Consider the following 16,255-nt stretch of genomic DNA (forward strand, 5'->3'; position numbering starts at 1 on the left):
ACACGTGACGATGTTCATCTGACTGCGTTCATATAACCCTCGCAAGCGGTGAGGTTGTTGAAAAAAAAAAAGCAGCGAAAAAACCACATTCTCAACTCCACCATGGCACCAAAAAAGAAGGGACCCGTTGAAAAACCAATTTTGCTCGGTAGACCCGGCAACAACTTGAAGTCCGGAATTGTTGGTCTTGCCAACGTCGGTAAATCCACTTTTTTCCAGGCTATCACCAGATGCCCATTGGGTAACCCCGCCAACTACCCATTTGCTACCATCGAGCCTGAGGAGGCCCGTGTCATTGTGCCTAGTGCTCGTTTCGACAAGTTGTGCGAATTGTACAAGCCCAAGTCGGAGGTGCCAGCTTTCATGACCATCTACGATATTGCTGGTTTGACAAAGGGTGCAAGTGCCGGTGAAGGTTTGGGTAACAACTTCTTGGCCAACATCAGAGCTGTCGATGCCATTTACCAGGTTGTGCGTTGTTTCGAAGACTCCGATATCATCCACATTAACGACGAGGTCAACCCCGTTGCCGACTTGGACATCATTAAGGACGAGTTGAGATTGAAGGATATCGAGTTCGCTACTAAGCACTTGGAAGGCATTGAGAAGATCACCAAGAGAGGCGGCCAGTCTTTGGAGGTGAAGCAGAAGAAGGAGGAGGCCGAGTTGGTCAAGCGCATTATCCAGCTTTTGGAAGAGGGTGGCCGTGTTGCCAACCAGAAGTGGACTCAGAAGGAGGTGGAGGTCATCAACTCCATGTTCCTCTTGACCGCCAAGCCATGTATCTACTTGCTTAACTTGAGTGAGCGTGACTACGTGCGTAAGAAGAACAAGTGGTTGTTGAAGATCAAGGAGTGGGTTGACGCCAACTCCCCTGGTGATGTCATTATCCCAATCTCCGTCTCTTTGGAGTCCCACTTGTCTCAATTGGAGACTGACGAAGAGAGAGACGCCTACTGTAAGGAGATTGGCGCCCAGTCCATCTTGCCAAAGGTCATCACCACCATGAGACAGAAGTTGGACTTGATCTCTTTCTTCACCGGTGGTCCAGATGAGGTCAGAGAGTGGACCATCAGAAGATACTACACCGCCCCACAGGCTGCCGGTACCATTCACGGCGACTTGGAGAGAACCTTTATCTTGGCTCACGTTATGAAGTACGAGGACTTGGTTGAGCTCGGTGATGAGGCTACCGTCAAGTCCAACGGTAAGTTGATGCAGAAGGGCAAGGACTACTTTGTCGAGGACGGAGATATCTTGTACATCAAGGCTGCTGAGGGTAAAGCAAGATAGGTAATAGAGCGGCTTCATGGAAACACACTGTAGCACCCACACACCCACACACGCACTAGTAGTACTATGTTGCGACTTCCGCGCATACTAAACTACCAGCTGATGCTTCGTTTTAGACGTCTTTTAAGCCAACCGCCTAGCCACTTTGGCAATCCCAATAATTACCCGGCACCGTACGGCTCACCGACTCCTGATTCGAATCTAGGTAGTCCGGTGCCGCCAACGAACCATAATTCCGGATATCAACAGCCATCGTACGAGCAGCATTTCCCAGAACCCAACAGGGCACTGGGATCCCGTATGCTCTGGGACGTTCTAAACTTCGCTGCAACGCTTGGAATTGCTTACTATGCTTACGACAACTACGTTGCCAAGGTGAAGCTTGAGAAGGTAATCAAGCAGACTACCGCCATCAACACCAAAGCCATGCAACAGCAACAACAGCTCTTCGCCAATGCCCGTCAGAAACACCTTCAAGACATGATGAAAGTGGCTAGAGCGCTGCATAGGGCCACGTTCAAAATGGGTGTCCATATCGCCATGCTCAGGAAGCAACTCATTGACGCTGGGGTCGAGCCTGTGGAGGCCGACAAAGCTTTGGAAGAATACCGTCAATCGGTTCAGGCCAAGAGTGCCAATGGTGTGGAATACTTGTGGCTTGATAGCTCTTCGCCGTACAAGAGTCTCATGCCCCATGTTCGGGACTACAGAGCTGGGACAGCTCTTGAGAAAGAGGATCCAACAGAGTAGACAAAATAATCCAATTAAATAGAATTCATCACTGGGACGGCATTAACGTATATTCTCTTTTTGCAACCACCACCGTTGAGTAGTGCACGGGTTACCCGCACCTGCTGGGGTGCCCTCAAGACAGGAGAAAATTTCTCACACTGCTTTCTTCTTTTTCTTCATACAATGTCTTTTAATAGGCGCCCATTAGAGTCACGGTTTGCATGCCTACTTCCACATGTAATCAGCGCCACTGTGTGGCCTTTCGTGCTCGGGTAAGCCTTAGATTAACCAGTTTCTCCGGCCCTTTGTGTCGAACTGCCTTCGGGCAGTTACGCGGCTCGTAACTTACATCACCACCTCCGGCTAGATCTGCACTTCATGGCCCTTATTTGATCAACTCGGCATCTATCTTGCCCAACAGACGTTGCTTGAGCTTAGTCTGCAACAAGTTGAACTTTGGACAGCAAACACTTTGAGCTTCCGGCCCATTTTTCTCGTAGAACTCTTTGCAGCACTTGTACAATTCGTCAATCACCTTAGTGCACTTGGACTCATTGTATCCGTTACTTTGTAAACAGTCTTGGATAGCACATGCTTGCGGTTTACATTCGTTTCCCTCAGATTCCGACATTTTCTGTTCTGCTAGGGCGATTCAGGAAAGAAGCAATACGTTAGAGCGTTTGCTATGTGCGGTATAAGCCCACTTTTCTATACTAGTATCACGTGAGTCGACAGCCTCCAACGTCAATGGATTTAGAGGATGCTAGGGTCCAAATCGGCATGAAAGTCGTCCTCATCGTATTCGCTTGGCTCATAAATGACTAATGGCACAAACTCGTTCTTTTCGGCGGCTTTCCTGAAGCTTCGGATTCTGTAGACATAGAACGAAGCGCAAGCAGAGAACACCGACACCATGATTGCTATCAAACCCCATCTAGACAAGTGCCATCGAAGACTCTCAATTTCTGAGCGCATAGCCATGGTGAAGTCTGTCGTGATTTTATGGTTCGTCTCTTTGATGCGTAGCATTATGTTTTTGCTCATGAGCGTGTTTTCGGATTTCTGGTCGTTAATGGCGACCTGGATATCGTTCTTCATTTGAATGAAGTGATTGTTGAGCTCGTCTCTGATTGTACCAAAGTCACGTTCAAGCACGTTGATCTGATTGATGTTATCGTTGATGTGATTCTCGCGGTTGCGAGTGACGTCGACATTGAGCTCCTGCTGTGCACTTTCAAAAAGGTATCGCTCATTCTCTAGCTCGTACTCTTGAGAGTATTTGGTAGAAAGCTTCAGAAGCTTTGAATTCACCTGCACTATGAGAAGGTTAATCACTTCGTCACTCTGTGCTGGGGTGAAGCCTGCTCGCGTGAGTTGCTTGTAGACATCGTAAGTATCAATATATGGCTCCATGTTCTCGAAAATGGTGGTGAGATAATCATCAGGGCTATCCTCGTCTACCTCCGGACTCTTCTGCTCTTCTGTTCCTGGTGGAACCACGACAGGATTCGAGAAATTGAAGAGAGAGGCCGAATCTGGGCTCGCCACCTTTGTATCCTTATCTGATACCAGCTCCAGCTTATCCTGCGGTGGTTGCTCCGGCTCAGTAGTATCCTTTGGCTGCTTTGCCTCGTTTAGAAGACGGCAATTTAGCGTTGTGAAACCCCTGTTAAACTGGCCTGAGGGCGAGGGGGCAGATAAAGCACAGCGCCTCGAGGAGGGAAGACACCAAATGGGTGTGGGTCGTCGGGACACCCACAAAAGGACTCTGCTGCAGTGTAATGGGTCTAGTAGTTTAAGCATGGGGGAGTTGTGACAGGTTATAGTGACGCACAAGACGAGATCTAAACAAGTACGGACCTGATAGATGCCTCTGTACGCAGGTCACCGCAACTAAATGGTAGCATTTGTGGTTGCCAAAGAAGGTTTAGAGGCACCCGAAATTGTGAATTGCAAATCTCAAAAAGATGTTAAAAAGCGAAGCTACTTTCTATCTGCTTTGATTGGAAGAGTAGTGGCGGAGAGCCTCGTTGAAGGAGGCGCGGCTGAAGGCGCGAGCAGTAGGTGTGATAAACGGCGTACCCTGGCACACGAACGATTGGAGGGTGACCATTGGATTTTCTTCCGATGTAGCAATGATCAAATCAAAGCTCTGGTTAATTGGCATGTGCGTCTTGGTCGCAATATATATGGTCATCACGCCTACTCCACCTTCCTGAGTGCTGCGACCAACCACTAGCTCACGCTTGCTCTGTGAAGTGACCACCGAAAGAAGACCCTTTTCTGACTCTTCCATGGCAGCTTCAATGGCTTCTTCTATCCCTGTAAGCTCCTCGGGGGAATAATAACAAACCACAGACAAAGTTCGCTCCTCCCAGCACCACTGCACCAAATGGACCAACTCGGTCAACAAACGTGCTCTTTCTTGTGCCACATAAAGCTCCTTCAGCTTTGTATACTCAATCATCGCGTCTTCGTATGATCTCTTTTGATTCTCCTTTGGAAATTGCATTACCTTGTCCGCGTCTAAGTAAGCAACGGGCTCCTCAGGGGTCTGTTCCAGAAAGCGTCTGGAGGAGGCCACCACAGCTAGGCTTCCAGGGGCAACGGAAGATAACTCTTTCGAAAAGAACCACGAAATCAATGGAATGTTTGCCAAGTCGGGGATCATTTGGATCAAGTTGTGAACTATCCGCTTTTCAAAAATGGCATACGTGACAGCTGAAAACAAGAAGCTATTCCATTTTCTCTTAACAACATGTAACACGGGGAACTGTGTTTCGTGGTCCACCCCTCTAAGAGTAGATGCAAGGTGTGGGTCGACATCCAAAAGAAGCCTGGAAAAGCTCATTTATTAATTTGTCCTTTTTTCTAGGGGAATTCGCCCCCTTATGTAGTTTCAGGAGTGATTTTTTTGCAGCCATTTGGTGCGGCTCACAGCAGGCATAGTACTAGCTTATTGTTCGAGAAATTTACAAGTTTGAAATATGATTCGGACATATTGAAGTTCTTATCCGGGAGTATATGACTTGGGTTCTTCAATGATTATTCAAAAAGAGGAAAAACTGAAAGAAGCCTCGAGATACTCGGCCTCTTCTCTTTTTGACCATTTGCACCCATAAGCTCTGATTGTAAGAAACAGTTAGGATTTTAAAGAAATCACTGCCATAGTTCAAGAGATAACGCTACAGTCGAAAGCAGCGTGGTTCGGTATGTTACACCGGTACGTTGACAACTCGACGAGTTCAGAGAATCTGAAACTTGTTTCATCCTATCACCTTCAAGCTTCGCTTGTGAACATAACCTCATCAGAAAAGGAATGAAGATATTGCATAATTTTAAGAAATTGTTGCAGTGCCCTCAATATTGCGTATGTTCAAGGCAATGATGTCTCACATAGTTTGATGAGGGTCTCAACAATCATACCGAGAAAATCGAATCGGATGGCAATCAAAATATCAAGAAATTTACATTTACTCTTGAGAATGAAGAAGCCATCTTACAAATGCATTTAATTACTTTCTTTTCAACCCTTTCACTACCCTGGTTTTCCAACCCGGATCAACCTCCTGCATTTGCATTCACCACCATAACAGAGCACCTTCACTTCTTAAGAACCACCACATGAACTTCCTTTCCTCGGCGATTTCCACCTTGACGGGAACTTCCATTCCTTATACGTTTAAGGAGAAGATCATAGACCCGTTGAAGGCCACATATCCCGATTCACGCTCGATATGGACAATCTACAATGGCATCAATCCAAAAACAGACACGCCAGTTACGATCTTCGAGTTCAACTTGAAGGATCCAGCTGCCACTCGGTGGAATTACGACGCGTTAGCGCGTAACTGTTTTAAAAAACTGAAGCTCATCAAGTTTCCTGGAATCTTATCCATCGTGGATTACGTCGAATCAGAATCTTACTTGTATATCATCACCGAACATGTGACGCCATTGCAGCATTATTTGGCTGCTCATTCAGACAAAATAACGAAGGAAACGAAACTTTACGGTATTTACAATGTCGCTCATGCTTTGCTGTTCATTAACACCAAGGCATACTCTGTTCATGGACATTTGGACCTTTCGTCATCAGTGTTTGTCAATGCCCAAGGCGAATGGAAGCTTTTTGGCTTCGAACTTCTCACCTCAATGAAGTCTGATCCTGACCAGCCGATTTATCGTCTTTCGTCCCTGTGCCCTATGTTCAATGAGAACTTGCCAGATGAGGTAGTGGCTGGTGGTGTTGAGGCGATAAGACCGTATCCTTTCAAATTCGACTCCTACAAATTAGGAGTGTTTATTTTCACACTTTTGGCTACTACTCTGTACAATGATCCCGTGGTGGCTACAAATGGCGAGGCTTTCGCCGGGAATTCACAGATTCCACGTTCCTTGGCCCAACCAGTCAAAAAGCTCACCAACGTCAAGCCGAACCTCCGTGTCACGGTTGAAAAGTTCTTACAGGAGACGGAGGCATTCTTCAGTTCTAATAGACTTGTCTCATTCAGTCGCCTCTTGGAGGACATGAAATTCCAAAACGCTCATGATAAACTAGCATTTTTCAAGAATGATGTGGCTCAATACATTGACGAGGAGTTCCCACCTGGATACTTGGATAACAAGTTACTTCCCGAGATCATAACACAGTACAACAACTTGGTGCACACTAAAGTTCCCCCAACTGTCACAGCAGAACAACAGCAACACAGACAAGAGACAATTTCAGTTCTTCTCAACTACATTTTGAAGCTTGGCACTGGATTATCCGAGGACGGGTTTAGCAAGACTGTGAAGCCCATAATTTTCCATGCATTCACGCTTCCAGACCGAGCTGTGAGACTCACACTTTTGAACTACTTGCCCAAGTACGCCCATCTTTTGACTGATAGCGAAGTCCAGTCCAAGTTATTCTACAGTCTAGTTACTGGCTTCAACGATACCAATTTTATGATTCGTGAAACGACGCTTAAATCCTTCACGTCAGTCATCGACAAGGTGAGCGTGAAGCAAGTTAATCAAGAGTTGTTGAAGGTGTTGGCCAAATCTCAAATGGATCCCAAACCCTCTATCCGGACAAACACTTTGATTCTCATCATAAAAATCTCGACCAAGATTTACGCCAATCTGAAGAATAGTGTCATTATAACCGCACTTGGTAAGTCATTGAGAGATTCCTTTGTTCCATGCAAGATGATGGCTCTTTCAGGTTTTGATCAGTTGATAGCGGAATTTCTGCTTGAAGAGATTTGCTCTAAGATCTTGGGACATTTGGCGATTGCGCTCATGGACCCGAAATCTTTCAAGGTAAGAGAGGAAGCTAAGCGTATTTTTCAACTATATTTGACTTCAGTTGAGAAGCATGCATCATCATTGCCTAGAGATGAAGAGGACGAGGACGAAGAGGAGAAGGAGTTTTTCCGCCAGCATGCTCCTCAAGCTCCTGTGGAGCTGAAGAAGGAGGTAGAAAGTTCAAGCTCCACTTCATTTGGTTGGAGCATGGTCAACAAGCTTGTGCTGTCATCAGCGATTGGCGGAGACCTCAACAAGAGCTTCAACTCATCGACACCAGATTTGACTAGAGAGCCGACTCCCGTGGACTCAAGTCAATCGGCACAACCCGTCGGAATATCTGCGCTGGCGGGAAAAAACAAAAACACTTTCGAACCAGACATTGAAGACTTTTCTGACGATGATGGATGGGATGTGGATCAAGGCTTCGACGATGACTTTGGCAGTGCTAAGCCCGAGCCGAAGCTGTTAATTGGCAACAACGGTAGGACTGGAGGCGCCAAACCGCCTTCAGCGCCTCACAGAACACCTGCCAGGGGCCTTGTTGCAGCGAAATCAGAGAAGAGTGTGCTGAGAGCAAAACCAGGACTCACCTTGGGTGCAAAGAAGCCCGCGGCAAAATCACCGGGATCAACGCTTAAATTAGATCTCAAGGTGGAAGATGAAGACGACTCCTGGGGCGGCGATTGGTAATACCACAGCTTGAAACGCCGTAGCTCACTCAAGGCGCTTAAGTGAAGCTCCATCTGATCATACGGCTCCACGCCAAGATAAGATATATTAGCCTCACTTGACAGAAGGTTGCCTAATGTCAAAATTGGGCTTGGCTTGCGTCTAGGGTCCGTTGGTTCCGGAGAGCCACAAGTGAGCCACAGTCACAAAACATCAACTTTTGAGTAATTCATATGAATGGAGCTGTTGTTGTTCGAAGAGAGACGTGCTGTATGAGCGATGGATCCTAATGCCAGATCGCAAGCACGATCGCATTACTCTTGAAGACCAGACGAGATACCTGGCGGCTAAAGTAAGCGCGGCGGCATTCGCCAAGCGGAACATTGATAAGGTTCGAGGCTTCGAATTTCAACCTTAATCGCCCTGTTATCTATAGCCTCCTTTCTGCGAGATTGAATGGATTTTAGGCGCATGACGGTTTTAATTGGTATCATAATGCAGTGGTGACTATTCCTACAGGCTTAGTTCACGAAAAAGTACGATAAATAATTAGCAGAGCGAAATGTTGGCCCCATCAAGCAATGACATGGTCAAGTGCACGTTCTTGCGAGGCTCTCCAGGATTGTCGAATGAGTCAATTACAGAGAAGTTCTGGAGAAGGCGAGCTGTCACGTAAGACGCTTGGGTCAAGGCAAGTTGTTGGCCTAAACAGATCCGAGGACCTCCGTTGAAGGGAAGAAATCCCCACCCGACTTTCTTGAGTCTTGCTTCACCCCATCTTTCAGGCCTGAACGTGTTTGCATCCTTGCCATAGATGGCTGGGTTCCGGTGTGTCACAAAAACCGTGTAGACCACCACTTCACCTTTTGGCACGAAAACAGGTTCTTGTCCGTTTGGACCTCCTCCTCGAGGCAAGGTAGTGTCTTTGGTAGCCAAACGGCTATTAAGTGGGACAGAAGGGTACATTCTGAGTGTCTCGTGGAGGACCCACTTGAGATATTCGAGTTTCTTGAGTGATTCAAATGTCATCTTGCTGAGATCAGCGGTTTCTCCCTCGCCATAGGCTTCAACAATCTCAGCCCGAAGCTTGCGGAAGATCTCTGGATTTCTTGCAAGTTCGAAAAAGACAAACGACAAGAGTCCTGCCGTGGTATCCCTTGCTGCAATGAGGATGTTCAAACATTGGTCTCGCAAAACCACGGGGTTTCTGGTCTGCTTGACAAGCTCGTATAAGAATACATAGCCATTTTCGTTCGTTTTCGCCAATTCCTCTGGAGTCGCCGCAAGGGCCTTCTCCACGTAGTAGTCAGCAAAAGTGTGAACAATCCGGTTACACTTTCTGAACTCCCTTGTGGTGAGAAGAAAGTACAGATTCTGGAGCCCGGACCGTAAGAGGAGGTAATATTGGGAGGTGTTGAAAGCTTCGGGAAATAGCTCGACCCCTTCAGGACCGTCAAGTTCAGAGAGATTGACGATATCGTCTTGGAGCGAGGAACAGGACTCACCAAAAAGGAACTCGGTGCCTGAGTCGATGGTCAACTTGAAGAACAACGGCTGAATGTCAAACTTGGACCCGTTTTGGATCTTGATTCTCCGCAAAACATGCTGTACGTGAGACTCCAACATTGCTCCTGGAGAGACCTGCTCTCTGGCAAATTGGGGCCTAAGCATGGCCCTGGAGTGTTTCCAGCCATCGCCGTCCAACGTGAAAATACCGTCACCCAAAAGAACCTTAAACTGCTTGTGGCGAAGTCCCAACGAAAAGTCGCTGAATTGAGTGCTCAAAACAGCCTTGATGTTCTCCGGGTCTCTTGTGGTATACCTCAAGCTTCCTGTAGAGCGGAAGAGGACGGTGTCACCGTATACCTTGTCGAACATTTCCCCGAAAAACTCCGGCATGTCTCCTGTCTTCAGCCTACGCAAGATCTCCTTGCTGAACCAAAAACCGAAAAGATAGTCCCTGATGAACGGAGGCTCGGAGGCACCCAGTTTCCGTAAGCGGATGTGGTAACTGATCTTGCTGGTGATAGTGTAAACGGCGATGGTAAGGGCCACCCAAGCCCACCATGGAAGCGAGACCGAGTCAATTAGTGCCATTGGTACAATCAGTGAAGAAGAAATGAAGTTCACAGGTGTGTTTGCCACTTAGGTTCATGAGCCCCATTATGTAGGGGTCTGATGAGGGGTGGGGCTTATTCTTGGTCGACTTGGCGGACATACCAGGGACCATGAGAATGGCAGATTTCATGGATAGAGGGTTTTTGAGATCACATAGAATTGCAATAATCTGGATTAGATGCCCGGGAGTGTTGGGCTATTTTTGGAACACGATGTGGCGATTGTAGGTTCCCATTGAAGGGTCCGGATTTAGTGGCGTATGTCGGTGCGGCTGGTGACGCAAGCACTAAAACTTCTTCCGTGAGATTTGCAGCCATATTTTACGAAAGAACGAAGAAGTGAGGGAATGGTCCAGTGTCGAAGGGCTGCTGCAAGAGAAGTCGGCAGGGAAGACTAAGCCCAGGATCCGTGCGTCAGAAGCCTAGTCCTAGAAAGAGTTAAATAATCTTTTAAGAACAAGATCTTCTAGAAAGCAGCATCGAAGGATATTTCAATTGGCAAGTCTCCCGCCGCAAACGGCTTCCATCGACACTATTTCGGACTGAAAATTTTTAAGGTTCCGAGCACCTGCGTGGGCTATAGCGTTGTATTGTTGACCCCACGGACCCCCACGCTATTGTCCACCTTCTAGACCCACTAGTTGCACAAAACTACGAAATCATCGAGATCAGATCGATGTTCTGTGGAAGGAGAAAAGACGGTCTGGCGCTTAAAAAAATGGCACCATGCGAAAGAGCATTCAGCGTTCTCCACGTGTGGTCGGTATCATAACGCTCAAGGCCGGTAATCGTGCGCTAGATTCAATTCAGAACCCACGACCCACGCAACTTTAAACGAAGCAAGCCTCGAAGACCCTGGCTCGTTTGCATGCAGCGTTGTCCACGGAATTGGCTATAAAAAGAACCGCTGTCGCCGTTTTTGTGGATCACCAAATGAGATTCTCTATCCTCACCACGATCAGTGCAGCCTTGGCTGTGTCCATCAAGAGAGGCGGAAAAGCTTCTGATTGGGACTTTGAAAACAACAAGATCCAGGGCGTCAACTTGGGCGGCTGGTTGTTGCTTGAACCCTACATCACACCTTCGCTTTTCGAGGCTTTTGGTGACGACATACCTGTGGACGACTACCATTACCAGAAAGCCCTCGGCAAAGAAGAAGCGAAAAAGAGACTCGATCACCACTACGACACCTGGTACCAGGAAGACGATTTCCGCCAGATGGCCGAGGCCGGAATCAACACCGTGAGAATTCCCATTGGCTACTGGGCTTATGGGCTCTTGCCGGACGATCCGTACATTCAAGGCCAGGACTTTTATTTGGAAAGAGCGTTAGGCTGGGCCCGCAAGTATGGCATCAATGCCTTGATTGACTTGCACGGAGCCCCAGGGTCCCAAAATGGCGGCACCAGCTCTGGATTGAGAGGGTCCTATGATTCAATTGAAGATTTCCTAAAGTCTGTTGGATACCAGTCTGACGAGAACGTCTCGCTCACACTCACGGTTTTGCAGAAGATCTTTGACAAGTACGGCGGCGAGGATTACGAAGACGTTGTCAGCGGAATCGGCCTTTTGAACGAGCCTCTAGGTTTCGCCTCAGACATGGATAAGCTCAAGGATTTCTACCAGTGGGCTTACGGCAACATGAGGTCTGTTTCCAACAACAATGTCGTCATCAGCGACGCTTTCCAGGAAGAAGAAGGCTACTGGGACAACTTCATGACGCTCGATCAAGGTTTCTGGAAAGTGGTTGTGGACCATCACCACTACCAGTGGCACACTGCCGAGGAACTCAACATGACTGTGGAGGAGCACGTCCAGACAGCCTGCAACTTGGGAGCACAGCACAAAAAAGAGTACCACTGGAATATCGTGGGCGAGTGGTCAGCAGCCATGACCGATTGTGCACCTTGGTTGAACGGGGTAGGCCGTGGGGCACGGTGGACCGGAGATTATCTTAATTCACCCAGAATTGGCTCATGTGAACCATATGCTAAATCCAGCGAATGGACTGAGGAGTACAAGCAGAAGACCAGGCAGTTCATTGAGGGTCAGATCGACGCCTTTTCGTCCGCCAGCGGGTGGTTTTTCTGGAACTGGAAATGTGAAGACGCCGTGGAGTGGGACATGTCTGAGTTGATCAGACTCGGGGTTTTCCCGCAGCCGTTCGACGACAGGCAGTTCCCGAATCAGTGTGGAGTGGACTTCTGATGCATGCAGCGAGGAGTCAGATTTACGAGATGTTGGTAGACGTTTGATTAAAAGTAGCGAAGCAAGTTGTATCACTTTGTCCTCTGTAGCTAGAAAGCCAAGATACTGTGAGGCTTGAAAACCTGTCAATGGTCGCCAAGCGAGGGGCCCCGAATCCCTGTTTCCCAGAAAATCAGAAAACTCACAAACTGACTAATGGAAAGAAATCAACAGGTTTCCTGAGGTGGGGCACCGAAGCCGTTCGATATCGGGCAGACGCACGGCTCAGGTTTCGGGATTTGAGCCCCACCAGGATCCACACCACAATGCCCAGAAGCCGAAAAGGCGCTTAAGCGAGCACCACACTCACCGAATCGTGGGTATTGGCACCACGCCAAGGAATCAACGCAAACCAGGCACCCTGAAGGAACCAAGACCAGGAAGAGAGGAAAATCGGAAAAGATGGTGAAAATGGAAAAAAAAGACGTACGACGTGCAGAGGGGAAGTCCGGAAAAAACCGCCCTCCCGCCCAAAGCACGCTCTCAAGGTGCTTGTCCTGAAACAGCGGAGGAGAAGTCACAACCATCGTCAGATAAGACTATCCACAGAGCAAATCTAGCGTTTTCGGGCGCATCAGGGCGTGGGTTCGTGGCCGCAAAAACGCAAGGCGTCTATTGTGGTGTGTGGCCACATTCTGCCAAGACAAGCCACTGATAAGCGTCTATGTGTGGATCACGGTGACACATTGAATGGGGGAGGAAGCAGTATGCCTTCGATTTTTTGCCTAACTGACAATGAAAGCGGTTTTTATGAATAAAGTGCTGCCTCTTTTTATGCGAGTGAGATGGTTGTGGGAAACCTCGCATTGGTAGGAATAGGCTTTTTTATGCACTTTATGCGGCGCTGCCGCTTCAGGCTGCATTATCGGGTTTGCAGTGAGATAGACGACTGAAGCCGGGATCCAACACCAGAATGCCGCATGCTTCCTCCGGATGATAGCGATGCTAAGAAAATTTATTTTGGACTGCTCCGAATGGTATCTTGATTTGGCTCCACTGGCGACTTGCCAAGGCCTGGAGCCAACAGCATAAATAGGTCCCACTTCCACGGCTTTTCAAACCATCCAAAAGCTGCCATGCCTCAGGACAACACGCTCAACGAGAAAAACGTGGTAGCAATCACAAGCATCCTCAGCTCGGGCACCCACGGCCAGACTCAGGATCACGAGGTGGATCTCCACGCTCTTACCTCGCAGGACATTGCCCTTGAGGATGTGGCTGATGGACTCTCTGCTGCTCAGAAATTCTATGTCTTGAAGCGTCTCAACCTTAACCATTTGGAGTCGCTTGACGACTTGCCGGTCACGGCTACCTTCATGTTGGAGAAGATCTCCCACTTGCCCGTGGAGGAGTCGTTGCAAATCTTGAAAAATTACTTGACTGAGCACGAGGACGATGTCAACATTCCCACCAGCGAATACGACTTCATCAAGCAGCTCTACGACGAGGCTCCTCAACACCTTTCTTTTGCGCCCGAAAAGGATGGCTCCTCCCTGGTGGAGGAGAAGAAGGTCAGTATTGACGAGAAGGGTCCTCAGACCTACACCGTCCAGAAGGGCTCCGATACCGAGTCCAACGAGTTGGAGATCCATGACTGGGAATTCCAGCTTCGTACCGAGGCGGCCATGATTGCCTACTTCTCTCCTTACCCAGAGGTGAGGTCTGTCACCAACCCTTACGATGATCCAAATATTCCCGTGGAGACTCTCAGAGTGTACCTTCTTGGTATCATCTGGACCGGTGTGGGCTCTTTTGTCAACCAGTTTTTTGCCGAAAGACAGCCCGGTATTTCCTTGAGTTCTGCCGTTGTGCAGCTTTTGCTTTACCCCTCTGGTGTCTTGTTGGCTACCATTCTTCCTAAGAAGACCATCAGACTCTGGAGATGGTCCATTGACTTGAACCCTGGCCCTTGGAACTACAAGGAGCAAATGTTGGCTACTATTTTCTACTCGGTGTCTGCTGGTACACCTTACGTTTCGTACAATATCCACGTGCAAAAGCTTCCTCGTTACTACAACAACCAGTGGGTCGATTGGGGCTATCAAATCTTGCTTATTCTTTCTACAAACTTCATGGGTTTTGGTTTCGCCGGTATCATCAGAAAATTCGCTGTGTACCCTGTGAGAGCATTGTGGCCTACGCTTTTACCCACTCTTGCCTTGAACAGAGCCTTGTTGCAGAAGGATAAGAAGGAGAGCATCAACGGATGGAAGATCTCGAGATACAACTTTTTCTTCCTTTTCTTCAGCATCTCGTTTCTTTACTTCTGGATTCCAAACTACCTTTTTGAGGCCTTGTCCTACTTCAACTGGCTCACCTGGATTGCCCCTAATAATTTCGAATTGAGTTTGGTGACGGGTTCGCTTTACGGTTTGGGACTTAACCCACTTCCTACATTCGACTGGAACGTCATCAACTACAACAGTGCTTTGATCATCCCATTCTACTCCCAGATCAACCAGTACATTGGTTCGTTCATCGGTTTCTTCTGCATTATTGGACTCTACTACTCCAACTACTATTGGTCAGCCTACCTCCCAATCAATACCTCCACATTATTTAACAACAAAGGTGAAAGATACCAAGTCCAGGAAGTTGTTAACGATAGGTCCTTGTTTGATAACGAGAAGTACCAAGAAATTGGACCACCATTCTACTCGGCTGCCAACTTGGTTGTTTACGGTACCTTCTTTGCCATCTACCCCTTTGCATTTATCTACGAAGTCTTCTGGAACTGGAGACCCATGTGGTTTGCCTTGAAGCATTTGGGTGGCTCATTCAAGAACTTCAGAAAGTCCACCTTCGAAGGCTTTGACGACCCACACACTACCATGATGAAGCAGTATAAGGAAGTTGCTGACTGGGCTTTCGTTGTCATTTTGATCATCTCCATTGTCTTGGCAATAGTCTGTGTTCAAGTGTATCCTGCTGAAACCCCAGTCTGGGGTATTTTCTTTGCACTTGGTATGAACTTCGTCTTCTTGATTCCCCTCACTGCTATCCAAGCCACCACTGGTTGGGGTTTTGGTCTTAATGTGTTGGTGGAGTTGATTGTCGGTTACGCTTTGCCAGGTAATGGTCTTGCATTGAACTTCATCAAGGCTTTGGGTTACAACATCAATGGTCAGGCCCAAAACTATATCACCGATCAAAAAATGGGCCACTATGTGAAGATCCCACCAAGAGCCCTTTTCCGCTGTCAGATGCTTTCTGTCTTTATTGCGTCCTTCATTTCTTTGGCTGTGATGAACTTCATGATTGACAATGTCGAGGACTACTGTACTCCTCAAAGTTCCCAAAAGTTCCTTTGCCCAAGTTCAAACGTTTTCTTCTCCGCTTCCGTGTTGTGGGGTACAATCGGTCCTAAGAAGGTCTTTGGTGGTCTTTACCCCTTGTTGGAATGGTGCTTCTTGATTGGTGCCCTTGCTCCAATTCCTTGCATCCTCTTCAAGAAGTATGGACCAAAGAAGATCACCAAATACTTCCAGCCAACCTTGATCATCGGAGGTTTCTTGATCTATGCCCCTTACAACTTGAGTTATTTCACCACAGGTGTGTACTTTTCCTTCATCTTCATGTACTACATCAGAAAGCATTACCAGGCCTGGTGGGAAAAGTACAACTTCGTCTTGTCCGGTGCCATGGACGCTGGTGTTGCCTTCAGCAGTATCATTATTTTCTTTGCTGTCCAGTATCATGACAAGCCTATCGACTGGTGGGGCAATTCTGTTTCCTACCAAGGTGTGGAAGGTGGATATGGTCAGCAGACATTGAAAAATGCCACATTGGAGGCTCCAGATGGGTACTTTGGTCCCCGTATTGGCAGTTTCCCTTGATACTTTTAAACTTGAGTAATTCATTAATAACAGTTCAGTTCTTCGCTGGTATGAGGCCATATA

At 47.7% G+C, this 16,255-nt stretch overlaps 7 protein-coding genes across 7 annotated transcripts; 5 read left to right on the forward strand and 2 right to left on the reverse strand.

Moving 5' to 3' along the window:
* Positions 1-102: 102 nt before the first annotated feature.
* Positions 103-1,293, forward strand: YBN5 (Obg-like ATPase; the record flags this gene model as incomplete). The annotated part of the gene is made up of 1 exon (XM_024858724.1): positions 103-1,293. The coding sequence occupies one exon, from the start codon at positions 103-105 to the stop codon at positions 1,291-1,293; it is 1,191 nt and encodes a 396-aa protein (XP_024713211.1).
* A 300-nt stretch (positions 1,294-1,593) lies between these two features.
* C7M61_003384 (uncharacterized protein) lies at positions 1,594-2,043 on the forward strand (the record flags this gene model as incomplete). Its single annotated transcript, XM_024858725.1, has 1 exon — positions 1,594-2,043. One exon carries the CDS (start codon positions 1,594-1,596, stop codon positions 2,041-2,043), a length of 450 nt encoding a protein of 149 aa, XP_024713212.1.
* A 735-nt stretch (positions 2,044-2,778) lies between these two features.
* C7M61_003385 (CCDC90 family protein) lies at positions 2,779-4,876 on the reverse strand (the record flags this gene model as incomplete). The annotated part of the gene is made up of 2 exons (XM_024858726.1): positions 2,779-3,699; positions 4,232-4,876. The coding sequence occupies 2 exons, from the start codon at positions 4,874-4,876 to the stop codon at positions 2,779-2,781; spliced, it is 1,566 nt and encodes a 521-aa protein (XP_024713213.1).
* Positions 4,877-5,649: 773 nt separating this feature from the next.
* CEX1 (Cex1p) lies at positions 5,650-8,013 on the forward strand (the record flags this gene model as incomplete). Its single annotated transcript, XM_024858727.1, has 1 exon — positions 5,650-8,013. The coding sequence occupies one exon, from the start codon at positions 5,650-5,652 to the stop codon at positions 8,011-8,013; it is 2,364 nt and encodes a 787-aa protein (XP_024713214.1).
* Positions 8,014-8,541: 528 nt separating this feature from the next.
* On the reverse strand, positions 8,542-10,089 carry C7M61_003387 (cytochrome P450; the record flags this gene model as incomplete). Its single annotated transcript, XM_024858728.1, has 1 exon — positions 8,542-10,089. The coding sequence occupies one exon, from the start codon at positions 10,087-10,089 to the stop codon at positions 8,542-8,544; it is 1,548 nt and encodes a 515-aa protein (XP_024713215.1).
* A 953-nt stretch (positions 10,090-11,042) lies between these two features.
* On the forward strand, positions 11,043-12,317 carry C7M61_003388 (glycoside hydrolase family 5 protein; the record flags this gene model as incomplete). Its single annotated transcript, XM_024858729.1, has 1 exon — positions 11,043-12,317. The coding sequence occupies one exon, from the start codon at positions 11,043-11,045 to the stop codon at positions 12,315-12,317; it is 1,275 nt and encodes a 424-aa protein (XP_024713216.1).
* A 1,115-nt stretch (positions 12,318-13,432) lies between these two features.
* Positions 13,433-16,192, forward strand: C7M61_003389 (OPT family small oligopeptide transporter; the record flags this gene model as incomplete). The annotated part of the gene is made up of 1 exon (XM_024858730.1): positions 13,433-16,192. The coding sequence occupies one exon, from the start codon at positions 13,433-13,435 to the stop codon at positions 16,190-16,192; it is 2,760 nt and encodes a 919-aa protein (XP_024713217.1).
* Positions 16,193-16,255: the final 63 nt, after the last annotated feature.

Source organism: Candidozyma pseudohaemuli (genome assembly GCF_003013735.1).
Source record: "Candidozyma pseudohaemuli strain B12108 chromosome Unknown scaffold00008, whole genome shotgun sequence".
Classification (NCBI taxonomy): domain Eukaryota; kingdom Fungi; phylum Ascomycota; class Pichiomycetes; order Serinales; family Metschnikowiaceae; genus Candidozyma; species Candidozyma pseudohaemuli.